The sequence below is a fragment of the Vidua chalybeata genome, chromosome 18 (assembly GCF_026979565.1).
Source record: "Vidua chalybeata isolate OUT-0048 chromosome 18, bVidCha1 merged haplotype, whole genome shotgun sequence".
Classification (NCBI taxonomy): Eukaryota; Metazoa; Chordata; class Aves; order Passeriformes; family Viduidae; genus Vidua; species Vidua chalybeata.
In genome coordinates this window covers 3,249,256-3,274,432 of record NC_071547.1, presented here as the reverse complement: position 1 = coordinate 3,274,432, position 25,177 = coordinate 3,249,256, and the positions used below count along the sequence as shown (strand labels likewise).

Genomic DNA, 25,177 nt, shown 5'->3' with positions numbered 1-25,177 from the left:
TCAGATGGTATCAATGAGGCAATTTATATGCTGCTCTCCCTGCAGCAGCCTCGTTTGTCTGGAGTTTATTTACCCACTTAGGGCCAGGTCCAAAAGGAATCAACGGTGAATCTTGTTAGGCAGCTCAAAATAACATTTTCAAGTGGGAGAACAAAAGGAGATGAAAATGCCTGGAGAATTGGAAGGGAGGCATTCCTTGTTTGTGCTGAACAAACCAGGGCTGCTGGAGAAGGGTCTGAGCCTTGCAACTCCTGTATGACAGAGCTGGGCTGCTCAAGAACAATGCTGCAGTTTGAGTTTGTTCCCACAGCTTGCCTGGAAAGCTCCTTACACATGTCAAGTTGCTCAAATGCAGGTATCTCCAAATTTATGTTCTTTCAGCACACTGACCTGTTCTAGAAAGGATTCGTGCAAAACCGGTTCTTCTTCGCCCTGCCCAGTTTAACATTTTACCTCTTTGTGACTTTCAGATTTTGTAGCAGCCAAGGAGTGACACCCTGTGCAGGGACTGGATTTCCAACTCTCCAAGTGGCAAAACACTGCCCAGTCCTCAGACACCAGTGCTGCCCAAGGCTCCACAGCAGGCCCCACTAGATGTGCCCTCCCTGTTGGCTCCAATTTTAACTTTTAGATTTCCCCCAGTTGCCAAATTACTCAAGTTTATGCATATCACTCCTGTTCTAGTAAAAGGTTTCAAATTTCCTTGGGTTAAGTACAACTTTGTATTGATTGAAGACAATTTCCTTCTTCCAGAAAATTAGTGAGTATCACTCATTTAAAAGGAGTAGGTGACAAAATTGCCCACAAATAATATTAGGAACCATACATAACTCTGAGACTCCACTCACCTGCCCCATGCAGCTTCCCTGTCACATACTGCTTTGATATTAAAACCAAAAAGAGCCAGTAGTGACATTCCTGTTCTGTTTTAGCAGCCATGGCTTTTCTATCTTGAGCTTCAGCCATCACACCACCCGATCAGTCACCCTCCGACGATGACAACTGCTCAGTTCCTGTAGGACTCCAACTAAACTGGCCCAGGATAAGATTCTGGATACAGTAACCACAGTATTTTTAGTAGCAGATGGCTCATGTAAAGCTCCTTACTAGGAAGGAAAGTTCAGCACAGACCTCTTTCCCTGTACAGATAATCCCTAGCCTAGGGCCAAGGCTGGAAGAAGAAAGAGAACAAGGGAAATACAAACCCATATATATTGGATACTGGGAGAAAATTTACTTGGAAACATAAGAAAACTCCAAAGCACGTGGAAGGGCATACCTGGCCTACAGATGGGAGAGAGTGCAAGCTGTGTCTCCTGGTCTCTTTCCATAACCACATGTTTCAGAGTTTCAGCAGCAACAGAAGCCCCCAGGACTTGGCCACACTCGCTTTCCCCTGCCTTGATTTCTTCACTGCCTTCATCTTTCACTGCCAAAGCTGGCTCGGCAAGTCCCAAGCCCGTTGCATCCATGTAGTCATCCACAGGATACAGGTCCAAAATAGTCTCCCTCTCATCATCAGGAAGCTCATGACTAGCAGGTTCATGCTCTGGCTCAGCAACCATGGCTTCTCTGCCTTGATCTTCAGCCACCTCTTCCTCCTCTTCTTCCTCCTCATCTTCATCATCATCATCCTCCTCATCTTCATCATCCGAGTCTGAACTTGACTCGAATTCAGAGGAGTCCTCACTCTCATCAGATGATTCAGCTTCAGCCTTGGAAGACGAGGGGCTTGCTACATCTGCAAGAACAAACTGTCATTAGTTCTGCTTTCTGGCTTTATTAAACAATCAGGGCAAATATCCTTCCACTGTAAAAGTGTGGAAACAGCATCACCAGCAGCATGTGGGTTTGAAGGAGCGCTCTCCCAATTTACTTATTTTTGCAGAGATTTATAAATCCTGTGTCTGGCTGCACACAACAATCACCAAACATGTGAGCAGTAGTGCTGCCTGGCATCTTCCCACCTGGATCTCTTGGTGTATCGTATCTTTTACTAAGATTTTCTCCTGCCTTTACACATGGCCTTAAAAAGTGGAAACTACCACCTTGCAGAGCAGGAACTGATTGATAGGACAGAGTTATTAGCAGCCAAATTACCCTTTTCAGAATTCTGGTCCCTTCTCCCCCCAGCAACTTGCGTTTCACAAAACAAGCACACATTTAGCTGGGCTTGAGACCAGTGCCCCTGTGGCTGGGTTGGGATCAGGGTAGGGACTGGAGGGCTCTAAAGGGACCCACTGACTGAGGGATCATGGAAACCTCACAGGTATTCATTAAAAATATCTCTCTGCATTATAGTGTGTAAAATGCCCACCAGTGAAAGGAGGTGCACAAGTAACAAAATCAGCTCACAAAGGCAGAAGGGAGACCACAGCTGACCCAAAGGTAACACTTGCTGCTTCCACTGCAGCTCCTTACCCTCCTCAGAGTCCTGCTCCTCCTCCTTGTCACTTGTGTCTATGCCTGTCTCCTCCTCATCATCTTCATCCTCGTCTTCATCATCATCTTCATCCTCATCATCTTCATCCTCCTCATCCTCCTCTTCCTCCTTTGCAAGAAAACATTGCCAAAAATGAACAGTGCCTGAGCCTGTGACCTGGCTGTCAGTGCAGTAACCACCAGGGACTCTCAGGGAGGCTGTCAGAGAACCTGAAGAGACCTGACAGAGGCTCTGTAAGGACAGACCCCACCCAGAGCACTCATCTAGAAAAGGGAACTTTGGCATTTGGCATTACCAGGCCTCCTTTTAATGACAGACAGCACTGAAACTGCAGCCACACACCAACATACCTTGCCAGGTGCTGCTTTCACCAAGCCTCCATCTTCTTCCTGCTCCTCTTCCTTCTCTGAGGAGGACTCTTCCTCTTTCCCTGATGTCTCATCTCCCTCCTCTCCCTCGCTGTCGAGCTCCAATGGCCTTGCTGGTCGCCGTCGCAGCCCCACTGCCTCTGCATCCTTCTTTGACAGGTCAGATGTTGTATCAGAAGCATCCCTGTCCCTCTCTGACTCTGAGGAGCAAAAGCAACAGGAATTACCATCAAACACCTTGGAAAGGACAGAAAGAGTTAACTACATAAGGGAAACTTCTTCTTTGGGAAGATCCAAGTTAAGAGCAATGTGTCCATGTAGTGTGAGGGCCCCCAGGCTTACAGGGACTTGCTGATGTTGCAGTGAACAGTGCTGATGGCAAAATGTGGTGGCCAAAGCTGACACTCCCTAGGCAGAGCAGACAGGAGACACACGGCATGAGTGAGGTCAGGACAGGTAACCTGAATTTAGTGCTTTTTTGTTTCATTTTTTGGCTTCAAAACCACTTGTTAATCTGAATCAACTTCCACATGAACCCATGTGCAAAACAAAGGGTATTCAAAGCTTTGTCTCCTCTTTACTCTTCCCTGGTAATAAGAAATAAGATATTTTCAAACAGATTTTTCTGGCAAATAACTTTGCTTTCTTTCCCAAATCAAATGCAGAGCAAACTGTTAAGTGCTTCCTCCTACCACAGCCCCGGAGAGCTGTGAGCACACCCCAAAGAGCCCATGAACACATCTGAGCTCCTTCTGCTGGGGCCCAGCACAGCTAAAATAGGTTATGAGTTATTCTTAAAATGTGAATTTCAGATAATTGAACCCAGAGGGGCCATGTCCCAGCTGATCAGAGCTCTGTGAGAAGCAGGGTTTGGCTCAGATCCTTGACTTTGTGTTTAACTGTAAGTGAGCACACTGCTGTGAAGTTTAAAGCATTCAGCTTGGTGGGGTTTGCATCTGCTCCTAGGTTTCAAACAAATGCACTTTGCAAACCTTCATCTTCATCATCCACAGATGTAGAAGGCCGGATTCTCTTCTGATCTCCCGCTGAGGCAGCTTCAGGTGGCTCCTTTCTTTTCACCTGAACAAAAGACACAATTAGCATTTCTGAAAGTCCAGAAACAACAGAAATCAACTTCTTAAGCAAATTGCCACTTCTTTACTTTGCCGTGGTCACAGCAGAAACTAAGGGCCACTTCCCAGCTCTTGATCTCTTTATTTGCTTGCAAACAGAATTTCACTCTGAATGAAACTCTACCCCTTCAATTTGCATGAAAACACCCTGGGTACCAGCATGGTGCATGTCATCACCAGGTACTTTGAGAATGACAGAGAAAACTCTTGACAAATCCATGTGTCTGAGATTGTAGTAGAACAGAAAGAGAGCTTAAGCTCATGGCATCTAAAAGAACCTCAAAGCAAGTTTTACTCTATATAAAGACTGGAGGCTCTCCCATCCCAAACCTCTACTTGCACCTTCTGTGCATTCAAAACCCCTAATTTCAGGGAAGCCCTCTACACTCCCCTACCCTAAACTTCATTTAAGATACTTCTAATTTTTTATGTAAATGCTTTTCAAAATGGATACCCTATGCTTCTGAGGAGACAGAGTTTAAGCAAACTTCAGGTGAGACTCAGCTGCCAAACCATCAGAGATTCCAACCAGAACAGTAACTGTGTAAAGCAAACATGTATTTTTATGATTATGCTGAAATGCTGTGTCCTAAACACAGGCAAACGTCCCCTTCCCCCTGCAGAGCAGGGAGATCCTCTACAGACAATTCACATAAGTGGAGGATGAAAAGCTAAGGGAGAAGAGGGTCCTTGCTCTGGTCCCGGGGGGTCAGAAGCAACCCCTGAGTGAACACAGAGTGGGGTGAACAGCCTGAGGGCTCTGGGGCACAAACCTAGCGAGGTCTGTCCTCCTAAGGCTCCTCTGGGGGATGTCAGCACAAGGAAGAGAGATTTTTGTGTTCACCTTGAAGGATGGCAGCCGGATGGCCCCTCGTAAGCCAATGCCCAAGCCGATGGCCTCATATCCCAGCCCTTCTCCTTTGTTCCAGTTCTCCAAGAGACAGGAGGCCATTCGATCCTTTGGCTTTGGTTTTTCCTCCAGCTCTCCTCCAGACTTCACTGGAGTGAGAGACGCCTGCAACAGAGAAGGCACACTTGAGAGGGGAAGTTTCTTGGGAAGGACACAAAGTCTGGAAACCATTCAGACAGTCAAGGTTTAGGAAATATCACTGCCCTGCCCAGACATCAGTTTCTTAGAGGGCATCTCAGGGTGCTCCACACCTGAAAGGAACTAGAGCTGCACAGAATAATACAAATAACTTGAGTGTGCTTTAGGCAAGTCAGCCCAACAATGTGTTATCTACCTTCCTTTGCTAACCCACTGAAAGCAACTCCAGACCTTCCAGTTGGGAACACCTTCCTTCTGGTGAGTGTAAGGCCAAATATAGTGCATCAAAAATCACACACATCCCTGTGTTTCCTTAGCAACCATAGCCCCAGTCCACAAAACCTGTCAGAAGAAGGCTCCAGTCCTGGGAACAGGAACATCAAAATATTTAGGTGAAACACCAAAGGGTCTACAAAATAGACACACAGCCTCAACAAATCCTTTTTCACCAGAGCTGAGGTGTGAAGGAAGAGCAGGAATTCAGACCTCTGCAGCTGTGGAGAGGTGGATAAGCCAGGAGAATGTCACACATGGCATGTCATGCTCTGCCCAAGCCAGGGCCACTGGAGGTGACACTCACCTGCATCAGCCCAGGGCACAACACCCCAAACAGTTTCTCCTGCACACCCTAACAGAGTTCACATGCTGAAGTGGGCTGCAATCACCAAAGAGGCAGCACAAGCCCAGCTCTCCTGCTAATTAGAGACAAAACTAATGGGAATATCAAACAGAGAATCCAAGCAGCAGCACTCTGTGGCCAGGATGCCTGGTTATTCCTGGCACTCTGCTTAATGCATCTTACTCAGGCTTTCAAACCTAAACCCACCATCAGATCTGGGAACAAAGAAAAGCTTTCCCCTAGCTCAGGCAGAAAAGGTCCATGGGATCTCCTGCATTCCCCAGAAATGTGCTCCTTTCACAGCTTTCACCCCATACATTTTCCACCCTGCCTGACCCAGGACACCAGATTTATCCTTGAGCCTTCTCACCCTTTATCTGGGGCATGATGCCTCTTGGAAGTCAATCAGCTGAGCTGCCAGAGCTGGAATCAATCAATCAGTCAATCAATCAGCTGCCTTTGATGGAATACAGCAGCCAGAATTACTGTGATGGCAGAGCACATGGGGAACTGACCTCCAGCTGCCACCAAGGAGCCCAGTAACTCCCTCCTCACACACACACAGACATCAGCAATGGGAAGGTACAGTTTAAGCTGAATATTCATATTTTGTTTTCTGTAAAAGCAGGCAATTTGTGCCTGAGAAGGAATCCTGTCCCACCACAATGCCAGGGGTGCCCAGTCCTGGCAGAAATCTCTGAAATCCATGAGGTTTTTCTGCACACAACAGTAACACATGCCCTGGGGCAGAAATGGTTCTGGCATCTCTGTTCCTGGACAGAAAGCACATGTGGTTTTCCATGCAGCAATTTCATATTTTCAATTATACTGCTCACATCCAACATAACCTGTGGCAAGGACTGTGGCAAGCTGCTGTGGTACAGTCAGCTTCCCTTCCCAAAATGGCTTATAAACCCCAGGTGAGGGAAGAACACCCCAAATCCAGCCATAACTTGGGATGTAAGAGAGCCTGAAGATCTGCCTCAACTTGCTTCTGCTTCTTCACCGCAGATGTCTGGTTTAAAACAATTTCTTGAGTGTTTCAATTGCTGTTTTTGCAACTATTTGCTGGATCTGTTTCCTTCATTGCCCTGGAAACTCACGGGCCTCCTCCAAGACTGTCAGCACACGCTTGCTGGCAGAAGAAAAGTTCTGAGCATTAGTCAGGAGGAGAGGGACGGGGATTCTGCTGCGTGTCATGCCAGCCAGCTCTAAGCCACAGCAAATTACACTGTCACAAAACAGCTGTTAAGCAGCAGCATTACCAGCCCCTCCAGAAAGCCAAGGAGCTCTCCCAGGCACCAGAGTTAACACGCAAATGGTTTACAAAAACAGGTGGTGAGGATACTGCTCTGAAAACTGACATCTGAAACAGACCTACCTGCAGGTTGTGGTTTGTTTTGTTATTTTTACAGTAATTCACTACAATGGTAATTTTGAGGCTTGCATTAACCTTTCTGTAGTGTTAGGTTTTTTGGGTAGTGACAAATTCACCACACATTAGATCACAGAGCTGTTTGCTGGCTGAGGTACACTTCAAATTGGGTGAGAAAAGGATCAGAGGATTCATGCAAAGCTGTTTTCTCAACTAATCCCTGGAACTCTTGGTGTATTTGGCCAATGTTCAGCTTTTGAGTTAATTGCTGTTTTGTACATGCACTGGGGACGGGGCAGAACTGGAAATACCCACAAATCTCATTGCACAAAGTGGGGAACACAAGACAGAGGCTTGGTGGTTTCAAATACTCCTCTTGCATCTGACTTTAGTTTTTCGGAGCTAAACTTCAGCTTCCTCTTGTACATGAAAATTTAGGGTTTTGGGTTTTTTAAAGTCAGCTCCAGACCCCCGCTGACCCCACACACTGGCCACAAGAACTAAGAACAGCTCTCCCCAGGACCCAGGACACAGCATGTGAAAACCCACTTTTGCCAGACGTTCCTTCTTGTCCCACCAGTCATCAAACGCCCGGAACGCCACCACTTCGACCATCTTGCGATTCAGGTCCCTTTTCATGATGGCCTTTAGTTCCTTCACTATGACCAGGAGAACTCCATCCACCGTGGCTTTGTGGGGATCTTCCTTCTTCGGCTCATAACCCGGGGGTGGAACCGAGGGGTCAAACTTGGGCAGAGGTGGCCACTGCTGCCCGCGGGCGAGAGCGGCTCCCATCGAGAACGGGCGGTAGGGAGGAAGATTCACAAACTGCATGCGGCCCGTCATGAAAGGTGGGTACTGGTACGTGTTCTGTGCCTGCATCATGCGGCTCAGCATCTGAGTTTGCATCTGGAAGGACATGGGCATGCCACCCCACTGGTTGCCCAGGACACTGATCATATCCACCTGCATGACGGGGAACATGCCGGGGTGGAACGGGGGGAGCGGGGGCAGGATGTGAGGCGGAGGGACCCCGGGCGGGGCGGGCAGCGGCGGCGGGGGCACGGTGACAGCCGGGTGGGTGGGTGGCGGCGGCGGGGGCAGCGGCGGGGGCATCGGGAAGCCCGGCTGTGGAGGCGGCGGAGGAGGAAGAGGAGGGAATCCCGGTGGTGGCAGCGGGGGGATGGACGGGGCCATCACGGCCGTGTTGCTGACGGAGGAGTTCACCACAATGGTTTTGGCACATTCCGCGCTGGTGATGGGCGCAGGGTTGGTCTCGTCGTCAGAGATTTCCATGTCCTCCCCTGAGGAATGCTGACCCTGCCACAAAAGAGAGAGAAAAGGTGACGAGCACATTCTCTTTACATTAAATACCACAGTGCTGGGCTGCTTCAAACAAAAGCTAAGTTTAACACACATTTTAATTGGGAACGGAGAAAAGCGAGCGATGCTCTGAAAAGACAGGGCTCACTGTGCAGCTGGTGCCTATTGAAGCTTTTCTCTTCTGTGTCAGACCTCAGGAATCAGAGAGGTAAAAGCTTTCTAAAAGAGCATCAGCATCAACTGAACAAAACCCTCAGCTTCTATGGAGCAGGAGGAATTGCTCCCATGCTTGGTGAAATACACACAATCCAAACATCCTTCACTGCAAGATACATTATCTCTTATTTCTATCTAGTACTCCTAGGTACATTACACCATGAGTTTTTATTCCTTAGTTTTTCCACGCACAAATAATTATCCTGGTGTTTAATTATAATCCCTGGCTCATTTGCTGTCAACTCCTAACCTCTAATTCTGGAAAGACAATACCTCCACATGATTGCTGCTACTAAAAGTTGTCTTAACTACACCACAGCAATTCACATGGGAAAAAAGAACCCCAAATCTGGTCAAATTGCTTTTAAACATCAAAGTCATAAATGCTGAGATTCAAAGACATGAATCTCAAGACTATTTTGTGTTTTCAGACAAAATGAATACTTTACAAGTTACAAGAAATACAGATTTGTAGAAAATTATGAAACTATGTCCTACCTCTGCTGCCAACAGGATGGAAACTGGATTAAAACAGTGGGTGCCAGCTTGCTCTGAATTCTCAGAGCTGCCTGACTAGGTTTTGTAAAAAGAAAAGTCTCAGGAACTGCCTCCATCCTCAACAGCACATGGTCACACCTGCACACTGTGTCCTACAGGCACTTCAGTCCTCAAGGTGTCTCCAGCACCAAGAATCCACATGCATGACTGTTACATCCCTGATACGAAATACAGTAACTAAATACTGCTGGAAGACATATCCACAGGGTGACAGTTTATCTAGGAAACATGAATGGGGCTGATCTCTGACTAGAGTGATGACAGCAGACAGGACAGGGTCCCTGTAACCTGCAAACATGTCTCACATTGCTGATGTCAGTGTTCCCCAGCCCAGGGCACAGCAGGGATGCTCCTCCTGGCCAGAGCCCTCCCGCTGCCCTGGGAGCCAAGAAGAGATCACCATCAAGTGCCTCTCTCTATCACAATCCTGGCAAGAGTTCTGGAACCTGCTGGCTGTTATCAGCCAAATTTGACTGTAGGTCTCAGAGATATTTATTGTTTGCTCCACATTTCATGCCAGCAGGTGCCTCTTCTGTCTGCTCTCCTAACAGTCTTCCCAGTGTGAAAGGAAAGAGCAGTATCAGACACTGGAGAACCTGGAAGTTCTGGGAAGAGCTGCCGAGGAGCAGACTTTGTTGGCAGTTTTCACATTGAAGCCGCTGTGATTTGATTTTTAACCTGTGAATTTCTTACTAGCGTATGCAAACAAAAGCAGGAGCAGCTGAGTTGACTTTGCTACAAACTGTCACAGTGTGAAACTGAGCAACCACAACTATCCAAATCACTCCAAATGTTTCCCGTTTCATCAAAGGTCATCTCTGCTACAGCAGCTACCACCAGAGAGCAGGCTGAGCACGAGGCTTACAACAGCAGCTGTGCAAATCCTCCAGTCCTGGCACCTCCCCTCGCCCTGGCTTCCCCGCATTCCTCCGCTGCTGCACGAACTCACCGCCTCCCGCAATGCCTGGGTCACCCCCAAAAAGCCACTCACAGTTTTAGTGCCCAAAATGCCCAACAAGGAGACACCATTCACCTGGCAAACCCTGAGCAAGGACTACCGACCCCTTGGTCAGACGGAGAGGGGACATCCCCGTAGTCAGAGTCACTTTAGTGCATCTGTGCATGCAGGGAAAACTCCGAGGGCTGTTTTGTAAACCTTAAAATGAACAGCTAAAACAGAAGCAGAGGTGATAACCCATTGCACCAAGTCCTTCCACAGCCCAGTTGTATCCTGCCCTTGAGCTGCCCACATCTGGCTCACACTTCTCAGTGGGTCTCACACCCTGCATCCTCTCCCCAGCTGCTCTATTGTGGTCACGTCCCACGCCGAGGATGCCGGGGAATAAAAGGACATTCTGCAGTTTCAACCACTGCAGCTCCAGTGAAAGGAGCAGAGGAAGAGCGAAAAGGACGACTGTGGCAGGTGTAAACAAGATTCCTGTGAAACAAACCCCGGTTTTCAGTAAGTGAACACAAAAGGCCCTGTTAAAAGCACTGGCTCCAATTGCAAATGCTGGATGATGCTAAAGGTTGGCGCAGGATAGAAAGCCAGGAGTGTTCAGGCTACCAAAGACAGACAAAATCAGCTTCAAGTTCACATTCATCTCATCTGATGGGATATGGAGAAAAGTCACCTCATGAGGCCTCAAGGGAGACCAGCACTGAGCAGTGTCAAGCCACAAATTCTCCCCAGTCCCTCCTGCAGGACCTTGCACCCTCCCAGAGCCCTCCCAGCCTCCCACCATGGAGCACTAGCAGCCCCCAGCCTGTCCTGCCACACAAGATTTGTGTGCTCCTGCCCATTACCCAGAGCCCACTGCCATCCACACCAGCCTCTCATCAGCCTCAGTACCAATGACTGGAGTCCTGTCTGATAAATGAGGCTAATTTTCCTTCTTGAAGGGAACATCACATAGAAAAAGCCAGTCCTGAAATTGCAGAGAGGTGGCAGGACTAGCAGGATTCCATGCTTTAGGGCACAGCTTCCTTCATCCATACCTGCATTAATTTTTACTTAAGCTGAAATGAGAATTGCTAAAGCAATAACCAGTGTTTGAAAGCTTGAAAGATTTTTCTTTTTTTTTTTTTTTTTCACTTCTGCTGCTCAGATGAGTTTATAGGAAGCAACAACAGTTTCCCTCCTTACCACAGTGTTGGGCTTCAACTCACCTCCACTTGCACAGTGCACACAGTCTGTGCTCCAGTTTTATCCCAGGCAAGATGGATACGGAGAGAGGAGATTAAATGGCAGGGAGAAAAGGATCAGAAAAGGCACAGGGGGTAGGGGGAAAATAATCACAAGGTTAGGAAAGAGGTCAAACCAAAAGATCATCTACAAGGAACTCTTTAAAGAAAGTTAAGAGTAACGAATATTTAAAGCGGATGACTTTCCTGTAACTGCTCATATCTAAGGGGGAAAAATGTAGGCATCAAGTGAAAGAGATCAAGGTACAGATAGAAAAAGCAAGGGGAGACATAGAAAGATCTTCTGTTATTTGAATTTCTTTTCATTCACCTGTCTGAACCTGGATTTACTATGGTTGCTACCAAATACCTCTCAGGGTAGAGCTGAAAAGCACCTGTGCTGTCCTCTCAAAGAAACTGCCTTCTAGCTGGCCTCCCTCTTTGCTCTCACAAGCAGAAAAAAGTGAGCTGATAGATGACATACATACTGCCATGAGAATGTCACGGCCATCACTGTCAATCAGGCCCAGAGTTCACCTGTCTGTTTCTGAGGTCATCTGGTACAATACCACCAGAAAACCTCTCTTTAGCCCACTGAGAGAAATGCCATTTCCAGCTAAATTAATTTGTGCTGCCATCTTTACTTTGGATTAATTAAATTAAGAGTTAGCAAAACAGGTATTTAATTATACGCATGACACATTTTTCCAAAGGTTCTTTAATGATGCAAATTTGTTGGGAGAGATTCATGTCAGCGTAACTGGTTATAAATGGCCTCATTCACTGTTCACCCAAAATGTTAATTGCCACCTTTAACACCAGCAGAGTGTGCAGAGACTCTTAAGTGAGGGAACATCCTGGGATGCCACTCCATCAGCTGGAACAGTGACAGGGTAGAGCCACTGGCTACAGGGTATTGATCCCACCTCAGAGCCACACCCAGCGTTTTGCAAGCAAATGTTAATACCTCCAGAGATGAGAAACTACATCCTAATATTTGCATGCAGACCTGGCAGCTTCCAGATGTGAGGAGGCTGTTCCATCCCCTGACCCAGGGGAGCACTGACACCGTGGCAGTGATTGGGACCTTCACTGTACACAATGTTCAGTACCTTTCTTACAGGCAGAGAAACTTCCACTTCCTTCTAAAAGGCCATCTGATAAAAGAATTTACTCAGAATTTCAGAACACATTTTGAACACCATCAGCTTACAGCTCATTTCACTTAAACATTCTGCTGGGTACCAAGTTACTTATATTTGAGGTAGGGAACTGTACCACTGAACATAGCAACTACTCTGGCATTACCTGCCTGAGCTCTGGTGCAGCAAAATAATGAAATGCAGGATCGATGGCATTCAGCACAGTACAAGGGCATTAGCTTTCATGTTTTTCAATAAAGCTAGAACTTTAAAGAAGAAGGGACTCCTGGACAAAAAAGTTTTCCTAACCTGGTTAAAGTCATCACTTGGTTTTGGATTAAGTCCAAGCAAGGGTTGAAAAAAATTCACAAGTGATTATCTCACACTTCATCCTTACCAAAAAGCAGGGAAAGAAAAGCCTTCAGAGGTGAGGAGGAGAGGACAACTGACTGAAGAGGGTCACTAACAGACTCAAGAACAGACTCCAGGGTCCCTCTGACCTCCTATACCCTAACTCCAGCTGCCTCCCCACACTGGGCTCACACCAGACTCCTCACTGCCTGTGCTCTGTGTTTGACAAGGGAAACAGCCATGATCCCTGGGTGAAACTAGTTCAAGTCCTCTAACACATAATTCTCTTCCCAGAGTCCTTAAGCAGAGCACCTTAAAGAGAATGAGATATTTCAAACCTGCCACATTTCTTATGCCACCATCCAGAACAAAAATGAAGCCTGAGGTCACCAACCAGACACCTGCAACTCCTCTTCCAAGACAACTTCACTGAAAAACTCCTTTCAAGTTTGGCCCAGAGAATCCCACCATTCACTCTGCTAACAGAGTAAATACCAAATACCTCTTGTAGCCCAAAATTTGCAATCCCAGCGAGGGCTCCAGAGAGTATTGCTTTGTTCATTTTTAATCTGCTTTTAGCTTGCAGGTTCCCTTTTCTAGGCAAAGCATACAAGGAGGAGCCGTGGCTCTGAACTCTGAACTGCCCTCTTGTCTTGCTGGGAGACCACGATGACATGGCAGAGGGACCTTGCTGAGCATTCACACCTCCCCGTGTCAGGCGTGAACAAGGCAGACTCACTCGGCACCTCATTTACAATGCACACAAGTATTTTTACTTTGCTAACCATAATTACAGCCCTGCCTCGGGTAGAACACACTCAAGGGCGGTGCTTCGCTGGCAGACACGGAGTACAGGAGGGCAGAGCCACTGCAGGTGGTTTGCCAGCAGTCCAGCAGCAAAAACACAGAGCAAACTGCTGCCTGCACTTTCCTGGGTCAGCTTTCCAACCTGGTCAGGTCACTGTGCTGTCCCGAGTGCCTGTGGTGGCTCGTGGTGGCCAGCCCACCACCACTGCTGCCTGGACTGAAGCTGGAATCAGGTTGCTGCCTCCTCCCCCATGGGTTAGTCAGGTCTTTCAACCTCCTCTGGGCAGCTGAGAGAGCTCCTGTCCTCCTGCTGCAGTCAGAGCCCACAAGGGCAACCACAGCAGCTTCTAATTGGAACAACTTGCTGGTGTTTGCACTGTAATAAAATGCCCATCTCAGTAATTGGCAAATGGAAATATTTACATATTACAAATCAGTGATTATAAAATATCTCCAGCAACATGTGATTCTATGTCTACAAAAGAAGACTGCAAGGTTTTTATATAGTTATATATTTATATAGCACTTCATAAAAAAGGCTGCAAACACACAGATCAGAGTGATGGACTCAATGCTGTGTCCCACAGAAAGGTGCCCCAAAAAGGCCCTAACAGAACAGGGATTTCTCACAGAAGGAGAGACACTCCTTGGATGTTTTGGTTTCTCTAGTACCAACTGCCAAAGTACCTCTCACTACCTGAAAAGGAGAATTCAAGCTCTCTGTGACGACAATATCCCACCTAACACACACACTGTGTTGGCTCAGGTTTGCTTTTGGTCTGGTACTTACTTGCAGCACTTCTTTGGCACAGGCAATGCTCCCCACACCTACAGGGCTGCCCAACAAGTAAAACAAGTGACAATAATATCCAAGTACTCGTAAACAAACAGCAATGCAAACACCAGCCCAATTTACACCACTTACTTTCCTTCCTAAGGCCAAGAGGGAACTTTGAGTTGGTATCTCAAACCACAGAAGGATAGAGGGAGAATTCCCTGGAAGACCCTGCTGGTCCCAGAAGAGGGGCACAGGGATGAGGAAACCCCACGTGCTTGCCTGTGTCTCACAATGTGCTCCATCAGGTGCTGGTCCCTAATTAGACCATCCTGCACATGGGGAGACACCACAAATGGGGATTTGGAAAGATGCAGGGAAGGATGAGGATGACAGCTCAACTGGGCTGTCAGTGTAGGGCAGGAAGGGCTTTTGAGGAGAAGGCACATGGGGCTAATGCTTACAAAGGGAAAAGGTCTCCTCACTCACTTCCAGTATTTCCTGACACCAGGAACAGAAGAAATTTGACTTATGTTTTAAAGACAGCAGGAGAGCTGGACAGCTGCCCAACAATCCATGCCATCATCAGAAAATCTAGTGAATCAAGACGACAAAACAAGCTAAAATGACTCCTGTAGGATGGACAGCAGTGCCAAAGAGCAATCCAGCCTCATGCAAATCCACACCACACTTCCTGCAGGCCTTCACATGCACTGAGCAGCTGAAATGGGGCTTGACACTTGGAGGCCCTGTTTCAGACTCCAGAGGGGATTATCCTGTCTCCCTGCAGGACAGTGGAACAACATCAACATCTCCACGGAAAGGAACTTAGCAGTAGCTTAAATCAGTATTTCCCAAAGCAAAGCCCCTGATGTGACACAGGGCATGAAATGATCCACACAAATCCCCACCAAAAATAGGAGAAAATTAATGCAGTGATTGAACAGGAGCGGTTCAAGCTGTTTTTACTTGACTGTACATAGGATCTCCAGTGGCTGTAGGAAATGATGCATGGATTCTCCCTTCCAGAAGTTGAAATAGATCCTGGAGTAAGAAACCCACCCAGGCAGCTGCTAGGCATTTCCACAAGGCTAAGAACTTCTTTCATTCAGCAAGTGGTGCAGGGAAGGACAGACAATTCTAAACGAAGCAAGAAAAAAGAAATGGGAAGCCTGTGTGGTATTGTCTGAGGTAAACAGATCTTTACTGATCCAGAAAAAAGGCAACTTGAGGAATATGATCCCGAGGGGAGAACACTCAATCATCCATCATTCAGTACTTTCAAAAATCCATTCTCTTGGCAAGACAGCACCACAGTCCAGTTTTCACTGTGGATTTCAAGAGCCCACTGCAAGAGCTTCCTAGGACAGAAATCCTCAGAGCCAGGAATTAAGCCAGTGGGAAAACAACTGCCAGATCTGCCTCAGCAGAAATCCTGAAGAGATGAACTAGCAAAGAGACCTAGGTTGAGGGGATTGCTCTGTTTGTTAGTAAGTTAGTAAGCCATCCACAAAGAGGATGGCTTAATTCAGGTCTTTCTCCCTCCCAAGAGGAGGAGGCTCCAAACTGCAAACCTCATGGCATATGATGTAGTTACACTGCTCCTGTCAGCAAGATCATTGAAGAAGGGATATTTGGAGCAGCCAGACATTACCTCTGGGCTCCCCATGCACTAGAGACTCTCTGATGTCTGCAGGGAGAAGCCAACATAACATCCCTGGGGTCCACATTCAGCAATGCTGACATTGGAAACTTCCAGACACCCAGACTGCACAGATCTGAGCAGACACCGACACGAACACCCAACTGGGCAGGTCACAAAATACAGTGAGAGTATGAGATGGGGAGTCCTTGGCCCCCAGCCCAGCCCAGGGAGGCCTGGGCAGCCTGTGAGTGCCCCCACGCGAGGCTGGCCCGCACAGTTGCCCCTCCTGCATTATGTGGACAAATCCGAAGTGGCAGGGCGAATGTGTGCCAATTCAGGGCCAGCGTCATGTGGCCACAGTGTTTTTCATCACATATGAAACACCCTAAAATTGGATTTACCATCTCATGGAACCATGGCCTTTTCCCTCAAGTCTTAAGTAGATCTTATTAAGGGAAAAAAAAAAGGGTTTCTTTATGGGGGGAGGAGGAGGTAGGGAAAAGGAAGGAGGAAAAGAGATGGGTGTTAACATTGGGAAGCCATGTAACAAGGCAGGCTCTTTCCACAGCAATGGTTGTTCTGGTTTCCCTATTTTAGATGGGGGGAAGGGATAGCTGAAGAGCTATTTGCAATCTAACTTCAAAGGCTTTAGTGGCTGGGAAGCTAAGTCATGCATAAAAGGATGGTAGAGTGGCAAGAAAATACCCCCTACAGATAAATTAGTCAGGGAATGTTCTCTGCTTTTCCCAAAGACTTTCATACAGCCTGACTGGCTTTAGCCAGGTAAAGCCCTTTTCAGACACCAGGTTCAGTGATGCAGAGTTCTGGGAACTAACCAGCCAAATCCAACAGTCTCTCTGAAAAACAGAAAGGCACTGGTACACTTGCAATGGGCTCCTCTGTCATTTTCTGGCACCTCAGCTATTATTTTATTCTAAGGTCTGTCCACATACAAAAGATGCAGAGCTTGAGGCAGCATCCCCTTCTCTAAAGATGCAAAGAAAAGCAATGAATTCAGAAGAAATCACACTGTACACAGAGAACTCAATTCCCAAATGATTCTGTAACGCTGTCTTCACACTGGTGTGCAGAAATGCACCCATATTTCTAAAGAAGGTACTTTGCAATCAAAGATAAAGGGAACTGGCAACATTAGCTCAGAGTCCACCTATAAGTAAAAAAAAAAAAAAAAAAAACCACCCTCCAATATATGCATGAGCAGAGTACACAGATCTCTCACAGTTCAGTGCCAGGCAGGAGCTCACATGCCAGCCCCTGACCTCACCCTCATACTTAAACCTTAGGTCAAATGCAACCATGAATTCAGATCTTGCTACCAAGAGGGTGATAAGAAAGGAGATAAGCATGGAAAACAGTCTAGCTCCCCAGCTGATAGCAGCATGTTGAAGAAAAGGTTGTACACATGCTGTATTTAAACAGTTCTAATCAACACAACTAGGCCAGTTTGATACTCTTCCCCTTTTACAGAGTTCTACTGTACCCTTGAGTATCTGAAATCACGTGGCTATCACAGTTATGGCAGCATTTTCAATGTCCTGTTCAGTGCTATCTACATTTCAGTGTTAGTACCAACAGTGGTTTCATTTGTGAGACCTGGATGTCCCCAACACAAAACCTGTACAACACTGAGTCTCCTCAGAAGGGAGGGCAGAAATGAAGGAATTTTGGGTCTTGAAGGATAATGGGCAAAAGTCTCATCCTTTAAGGCTCTCCTGCTCACTCCCTGCCCTCCACACCGCTCTCCTTCCAGCAGCTCTGTTCTAGCCCAGCATCAGCTATTTGAAAAGAAATATGCATGAAAGAGGGAACACTGTTAATAAGGTCTTTAGGGCCTTGTTATCATCCTAACTGCAGTCATGGTGGCTGCATGGTATGGTTTCAAACAAGGAAACCTGTGGCTCTCTGTTCTGGAGACAGTCACCACCATCACCCCAGACAGGAAACTAGGACATCTGCTGCATTTCTGAATTCCCAGAAAAATTGCTGCGGAGAAGATGGTTCAGCCAGCGCACACGATCTTGACTGACAAAAGACATTTACCCACTTTGGATGAAGCCCCCACTGGAGGTGGCACAAGTGCTCTGGGTCTGCCGGGACACAGCCTGGAGTGGCCCCAGGGAATGGGAGGCTCAGGAGACACAAACCCTCCCTGGCTGTGAGTCCTTCACAGCAGTGACCACAAGCCATGAGTGGCACCCTAATGAGCTTAGCAGCTCCTCATTTTCTGAGCATTACAACACAAACCTAACAAGTCCTTCCCAGCAAAGCAGGAGATGCATTAAAACCCAGCTGGACCACAGGAGATGCTTCACTCTGAGGAGCCTATTTCCAGCAGTTGAGTAGATGTTCTTCTCTAAAAGTAAGGGTGAGACCAGCAAGAAACTGTTCCCCTTTGGTAACATTTCTCTTCTCTTCTCTCAGGAGGCAGCTTGATTTTTTCACTGCTTAATCTCCTCCTTAGATTTTTCTTCTCTTGCTGTACTCAGATTTAACTAAGTGCATAAAGTTAGAGAGGACAGATTCAGGCTCATCAATTGAGGAATGTAACATTAATTAAAACAATAAAAATCTTTTTCTAAGACAAAGAGCAAGAAATACCTCCAAGTTGTCCTTTTTCAAAACCTGCTCAATGAGGGAAATGCAACTTTTTCCCTCTATCACTCCCTTTGGGTGATAAAATCCTTGTGGCTGCTAACTGCTGACTGACCCCTTAACAAAAATAACCTCTGTGCAGGACATAACATTTCTCATGGCCTTCAAGAAGACACCAAACTTTTACTATCAAACTATCCCCACTGTATGCAAAATAAATTGTAAAACCACAAGTGTTCTAAAGCACCAGAGTGGAAATACCCCCCAGCTGGGCTGCATTCCCAGTGCCATTTGTGCAGGCATAAAATATGCAAAAAAGAGAGGAGAGGTAAAGTGTGCTGATTTCCCCAACTGTCCCCTAATTAGCAGGCAGGAGGTCTAAACAAACACATGAAAACACTTTTCACCTAGAACAAAACTCAGCTGTGCACTGCACTGTCACAGGATACTGCACAGGCTCAGGAGTGCAGATGGGTTGAATAATGGATTAGATGTTTGTGGAAGACAGGTCCAGCAGCAGCTACTGAGCTGAGCATTGCTGATCTGCTGGTCAGGAGGGAGCCAGGGGAGCTGTGGAGCAGCTGCTGCAAGGCACCCACTGCAGACCCAAAGGAAATAACCCCCAGCAACACAGACAGCCAAGGAAAGGTAGAGATGTGCCTTTTCCTTGCTTACTCATGAGTCAGTCTGAAGTCTCTCCTGCTCTCTCTTGCAGCAGAGCTGTAATCAAGCTCTTCCACAGGTGACTGCTCAAGTGGAAGGGCAGCGTGTCCACGGCAGAGCCCTTCAGGAGCCAGCACCAGGTGATCCATGTTCTGCTCCTCAGACCCACCACTCCAGCTCTCAGGCTCTCCTAGGCCTCCCCATGCTGGTGACACTTCTTTTACTCACTTCTTCACTACCTGCTTTAAAGAGCTTTGCTAAAATGTTAGAGATGAGTGAAGCCCTGCAGAAGCTCACAGCAGCACAGCATCACCACAGCCCATTCTTGAGCCGACAGCTAAACCCCTCTCCATCACACAGCTCTTTATTGGTGTTTTTAAAGCAGCATTCCTATTAGACTGGTTCATTAGCTTGAAGTTATATATGAAGTCTTAAAAAGCCAGGTTACTTATTTAAAGAGTTATGTGAAACAGTTGTGAGGAAGGCACAAAAGCAGGCAAACACAGCTCTGTGCTCACGCATTCCATGCCCTGTTCACTGATTCAGGTGTTCAGCTGGAAGGCATGGGCATCTTTTTATTTTTTAAGCAGTTCTGCAGGAACAACTTCTGTGGTGGTTTGTGGCTCATCATTTATTACTTAGCACCGTTTGGCCTCAGCACCTTTTGAAGCACCAGAGCTGCACAGTGGTCATTTTATCTCCAACCACCATCAATACATTTCACTGGACATGATCCTAAAGTTGTGCCTCTCTAACACAATTGCACCATGCAATGCTCTTGATACCAGAGCTCAGTTAAAATAGTAAAAATACTGCAAAAACTGACCCTTCTCTGACTGCAGCACGTGTGCCCCAGCAACAACCCAAGACAAAGTCATGCAACAAGACTTCCTCAAGCTGAAGCCTGAACATCCAACCCAGCAGGGCTCACAACTGACTTCTGGTGCCTGGCAGCCAGGCTGGGTGTCCCCAGCACAATGCCAGCTCCCAGGGAATTTAAAAGCAACCCCAGCATCAGGACACCATCCTCCATCAGGGCTCTGCTGGACTGCTCCCTTGCCACCAAACCTTCACCACCTGTCTGCCTCTCACTGACCCAGAACACACCTCAGCTTTGCAAACCCATCTGCTGTTACCACTTTTCTGAGGTAATTTAGGAGGTGCATCCCACCTGACACTATATTAACAAGCAAATAAATTTGTTGAGATTCCCTTGTCAAAATTAATCCCTTCACACACGTCTCCATGGCATACATTCCACCGGTAGATTGCCCTTTATGTATTACTGCAATTTGAATAATTTCATGCAGTATGAAGGATTTTCATATTTTCCAAGTATTCCTTTTTCTTGACAATAGCAAAATGCTTGTAGCACCATGATAACAATTGCTCACATTTATCTGCATCCTTCAAAGACAATATTTCAATTATCTGCACTGGAAACTCTCAGCTACATCTGCCGACCAAAATGCCACATTTGGCAACTGCTTAGCAACAAGGACTGGAAACAGTCCCCAGAGCCACGTGCCAACATCACACCAGCTCCTGCTTCCACCTAACAACACTGCTATCACCTCAAATAAGTATATTTTGTTCTGCCTAGGATACACAAGGCACCAGAAATAACAAGCTCCTTTGGGAAAAGGGAAATGTGGAAAAAAGCCGCCTGCTTCAGCAATCCCTCTCCAGGCTCCACAGGGAATGTCTCCCTGGTGTGTGCAACACATGTTGATCCTGCAACACAGGCCGCTTGGACATAACAAAAAACTGTGTCTGCTCACTGCCAAGCACAGTTCTTGTGGAAAAAAATCTGGATGTAAGAGAGCAACTCCCACCCCACGTCACCCACAAAAGCAGCAGACATCAGATTCCTTGATCAGAACAGCAAAAAGGCCCAGGAAAAACAAAACCCCATCCGTCCTTGATGTCACCCACCCTACACCATGCTCAGCCCTCTTTTTCCTAAGGCTCTGTGCCATTGCACTCAGTGGCACAGGGAATCTGGGCAGCAGCGAGCCTGAGGACATCCCACCTTGAATGCTTGAAGGTGTAGGCAAGAAGGTGAGACAGGAAGGACTCGACCTCAGCAAGACCATCTTTGTTTCTCCTCCTCTTCCCCTCCTCACCATTCTCAGAGCCTTTTTCCTAACTATCTCCCTGACTTACTGCCTGATACTGAGAGAGATTGGGCAGAACGCAGGTGAGCTGGTCAAAGGTGTGTGGTACTTGCACTTCGCACACTGTTATCGACTCCACAGAAATGCACAGTCCAAACACAGCCCTTCGGAGCAGCCAGCAACTCCAAACGCCACCAAAAAGTGCCGAAGTTGAGGGAAAACTGCAAGGTGAGCTCCAGCTGTCTGACCCCTTTGCAGGAAAGCCTCCCAAGCACGGGCATTGCTGCCAGCTCCGTGTCCGGGCAGTTTCGGTTCCGGCGCAGGCGGTGCCCTCCGTGCTCAGCCACTGCCGGAGCCCAAGCCACCAACAACTTCCTCTACTCAAACTGCTTCTAGAGAAATACCCTTGCAGCAGCCAGAGGAGCAAACCTATTCCACCTATTCCAGCCTGGAGAGAAATGAGAAACCTCAATCTGCTGCCTTGCTATTTCCACTTCATGAGGCCTGTCTGCACTGCTGGAAATGTGTGAAAGCAGATGCTGACCTTATTTTAGCACTATGCAAATAAAAAAACATTTTTAACTTCTTTTTTTTTTCCTTTCGTCTTTGTTTTTTTTAATATTTTATTTCTAGGAGCACAAAATGTGAGCAATCTTTTTGTCATGATGAAAGGGCATTTCCAAAAGCAAGCACTGCACTTTCACAATAAATCCTGAGACAGCAATAACATGTCTGGGTCAAAGGAGCCCTCGTGGGCAGGTATGTGATGCACAGAGTTAACGATCTCACAAGTTTCATTTTGAGTTCTGCCCCATCTTCACTAGGTACAAATAAGTACCCCAAACTGAAAATTAAAATTAACAGAATGGGGGTGGCAAAGTCATGGGTCTCAAAATTGATGCAGTATGGAGAAAACATTCTACTGATGAACTGTATCTATTTAGAGGACTCCAGGAAAGGCACCAGCCAGCAGAAATTTGAATAAGAGCTCGTCTGCTCAGTGCTCTGTGTCAGACACAGACACATATAGAACACAGCGGCTGCTCCGGCATCTTCACAACCAGACCCAGAAATTAGTGCTGTTCTGGCGGCTGCCAGCACAATATGTTAACAGCAATTATTTTCTCAATATTTCTACTGATTACCTAACACACTGGCACGTTTTCTCAGTGTCACTGCATGTTGCAACACACGCCGCCATCCAGTAACTTGTCTGCATTCCCTTGGTCACTTTTCACAGCCATCAGATGCGAAACGCAACTGGAATGATAATGGGTTGGAGAAACTGTGAGGAAAATGTGTCACTTCAGTGTGAGGCTTCACAGCCTGCATTTATGACATCTGAACATTCAATATCGTCACGGCTAAATCCTGAGTGCTGTAAAGAATAGAAGAGCTCTGCAAGCAGCAAAAGGTAGATGGCCAATGGCTCTCTAACTGTGGATAGTCTGCAGAGCTCAGATTTGCAGATATTATTCCACTGTAAGTTATGTGCTATGGTTAAACACCGTAATTTGGATCTAACTTTGCAGTGCAGGGGCATCTACAGATTACACAAACACAAAATAAGCAATGCTCTACCTATTAACAAGCAGTTCAAGTGTACACAGCCAGGTTCTGCCAGGAACTGAAAATTTACAGAAAGTCACTGGTGGAGAAACAGAACAAACTGAGCAAGTGGTGAGAGTATTGTCAGGAACAGTGATTTATAAAAAGGAATGGCAATGTCAATTCTATCAGGTATGCAAAATGAAAAAGCCTCAAAGCCTTGGCCTGGTGTGAGAGCAAAAGAACCACTCAGCCTCCCAACCACAGCCTGCTTTCTATTTTTCAGTTACACTCCAGAGCATTTCACCATTTCCAGCTCTGTTATCAACCAGAGACACGTTCTCTCACTCTACTGGAGTTGTTTGGTATCCAAAAAATCCAAACCACAAACAGTCAAATGTTTTTCCATTCAGGTTTCCTTCCCCCAACAAGCATACACGCATGAGGGGTGTATCATCAGGAATGCCAGGTGGATCCTATGCAACACTGCTCTGAAAAAGTGACGGTAAAAACTGACACTGGGCTTGTTACCTCTTGCTCCTCCCTCTGCTGAACATTTGTCTGGTCAAGCTCTCTGCTCTGCTAACCACTCTGCAAGCACTCCAAGAATCACATCAGAGCCAAATACAAAAAGTCAAAAGTGAAATACAGCTTTGCAAAAACGAACAGACTCCTCTGCTTCATATAAAGTTTTGTAGGAGCAGCAGGTTGTCATGTGGTAAATGAATCAGTGTACAAGAAAGCAGTCCCTGCCTGTGGTCTTCCAGCATCAATTCTGAAAAAAAGGTAAAATAACAACCTGCACTTCCACTGCTGTGGGAGCCTGGACATCCCTGCCTTGGTCAGGTTATTTAGGAACTGACCCTCAGCATCTCCAGGAGGATGCAGGGCTGCAGTCCTGCCCCAGCCTGCTCCCTCCTCAGGACTCAGTGGCTGAAAAGATCACTGAGCTCTCAAAGGGGCAAGTGGGCCACTGTAGTGTCACATTTAAATCACCTTTTGACGGGTTTACGTGCTGCCTTTCTCTTCTGAACAAGCTTAAACTCCACAAGATCTCCAGAAGTCCCTGTGGCTTCTCACTGTTGCTGTGCGTGGGTCAGGGAGGGCAGAATCGAACCCACAGCTTAAGCAGTTCACTATCATTTTAATTTCACAGGTTTAGCATGGCTGGTGTAATTCACATGTAAAACCACAGCAGTCATCCAAATCTCTGCTGCCTGGGCATTGGCTGGCTGCATTTCTGGAAATTCATGGTCATAACATGATACCTATTTTTTGAGTTTCCATTAGGAACCGGTTCTGTCAGGCATGATCGCATTTGCAAGAGCTCAGGAGGCAGGAAAATTTGAAAAAGTGTTTATGAGACTGGGTATAAATCACAGCTCTCAGGTTTTTCTCCCTTCTTCAATTAAAAGGCTACATTCAGAGCAACCATTTCCCCCATCTATTCTCCCCATCTCCCTCCAGAAATGATAAATCCCACTCCAGCTGTAAACTGGATCCCAGGTGTACCCATATATATTATATATACTAACAGCTACCAATGGGCATAAGGGCTCTTGCACAGTTACTGTGGAAACGAAGGTATCAAATTTCCTGGCTCTTAAGGATCTACCTTCTCAACCCTAATGTGCATTTACCTTGAATATATCACTTCTGAGCTCTTCAGCCCAGAGACATCCCTCAGTAGAGCGAGATTGGGTCCATGTAACTCATCACCAGTGTCCCAAGGGCTGCCTCCAACCCACACAATCTATGGGTGGGAGCAGGGTACAGGAAGAGAACATCCTCCTGCAGGCACAGATGGACTTGCTCCTGCCCAGCTCAGCTCCAAGGAGCATCAACTGCCCCTGGGGCAACTACTGCAGGTATTGCTAGCACCAAAATCCTCAACAGCTCCTCTCACTGCCTGGACAAACCTGGGCTCTGCTTTGTCTCACCAGAGTTTGAAAAATGAAAGGCTGAATTTGGCTCTGCAGGAATGGGCAATCATTTCCCAGCTACTGAAACAATGCCCAGTCTGGATGGGGATGCAGCAGCATGGAGCCACACAAGACACGAGGCAGTGTCTTGAGGGGAATGTCATCACATCCTGCTAAGGCTCCAGAGGGACAATATGACACTTCAACAAAAATTTCTTCCAGTTCTGGCCATGGCCACACAAGAACCCAAAGATGTTTCAATACAAAGGGCAAATTCAGCCCAGATGTAACCTCGGGGACTTCAGCAGAGCTTGTTGCAGGGCTGAG

The 25,177-nt window shown here is 46.9% G+C and overlaps 1 protein-coding gene across 2 annotated transcripts in view; it reads right to left on the bottom strand.

Moving 5' to 3' along the window:
- SETD1B (SET domain containing 1B, histone lysine methyltransferase) overlaps positions 1 to 25,177 on the bottom strand; it is a 48,164-nt gene that overhangs the window by 10,090 nt on the left and 12,897 nt on the right. For both annotated transcript variants that reach the window (XM_053959361.1, XM_053959362.1), the window contains exons 7-12: positions 7,536 to 8,306; positions 4,789 to 4,959; positions 3,804 to 3,891; positions 2,794 to 3,011; positions 2,422 to 2,551; positions 1,280 to 1,741 (exon numbers count right to left, since the gene is read on the bottom strand). In XM_053959361.1, coding sequence (XP_053815336.1) covers positions 1,280 to 1,741; positions 2,422 to 2,551; positions 2,794 to 3,011; positions 3,804 to 3,891; positions 4,789 to 4,959; positions 7,536 to 8,306 — 1,840 coding nt within the window. The remainder of the gene's footprint in view (positions 1 to 1,279; positions 1,742 to 2,421; positions 2,552 to 2,793; positions 3,012 to 3,803; positions 3,892 to 4,788; positions 4,960 to 7,535; positions 8,307 to 25,177) is intronic.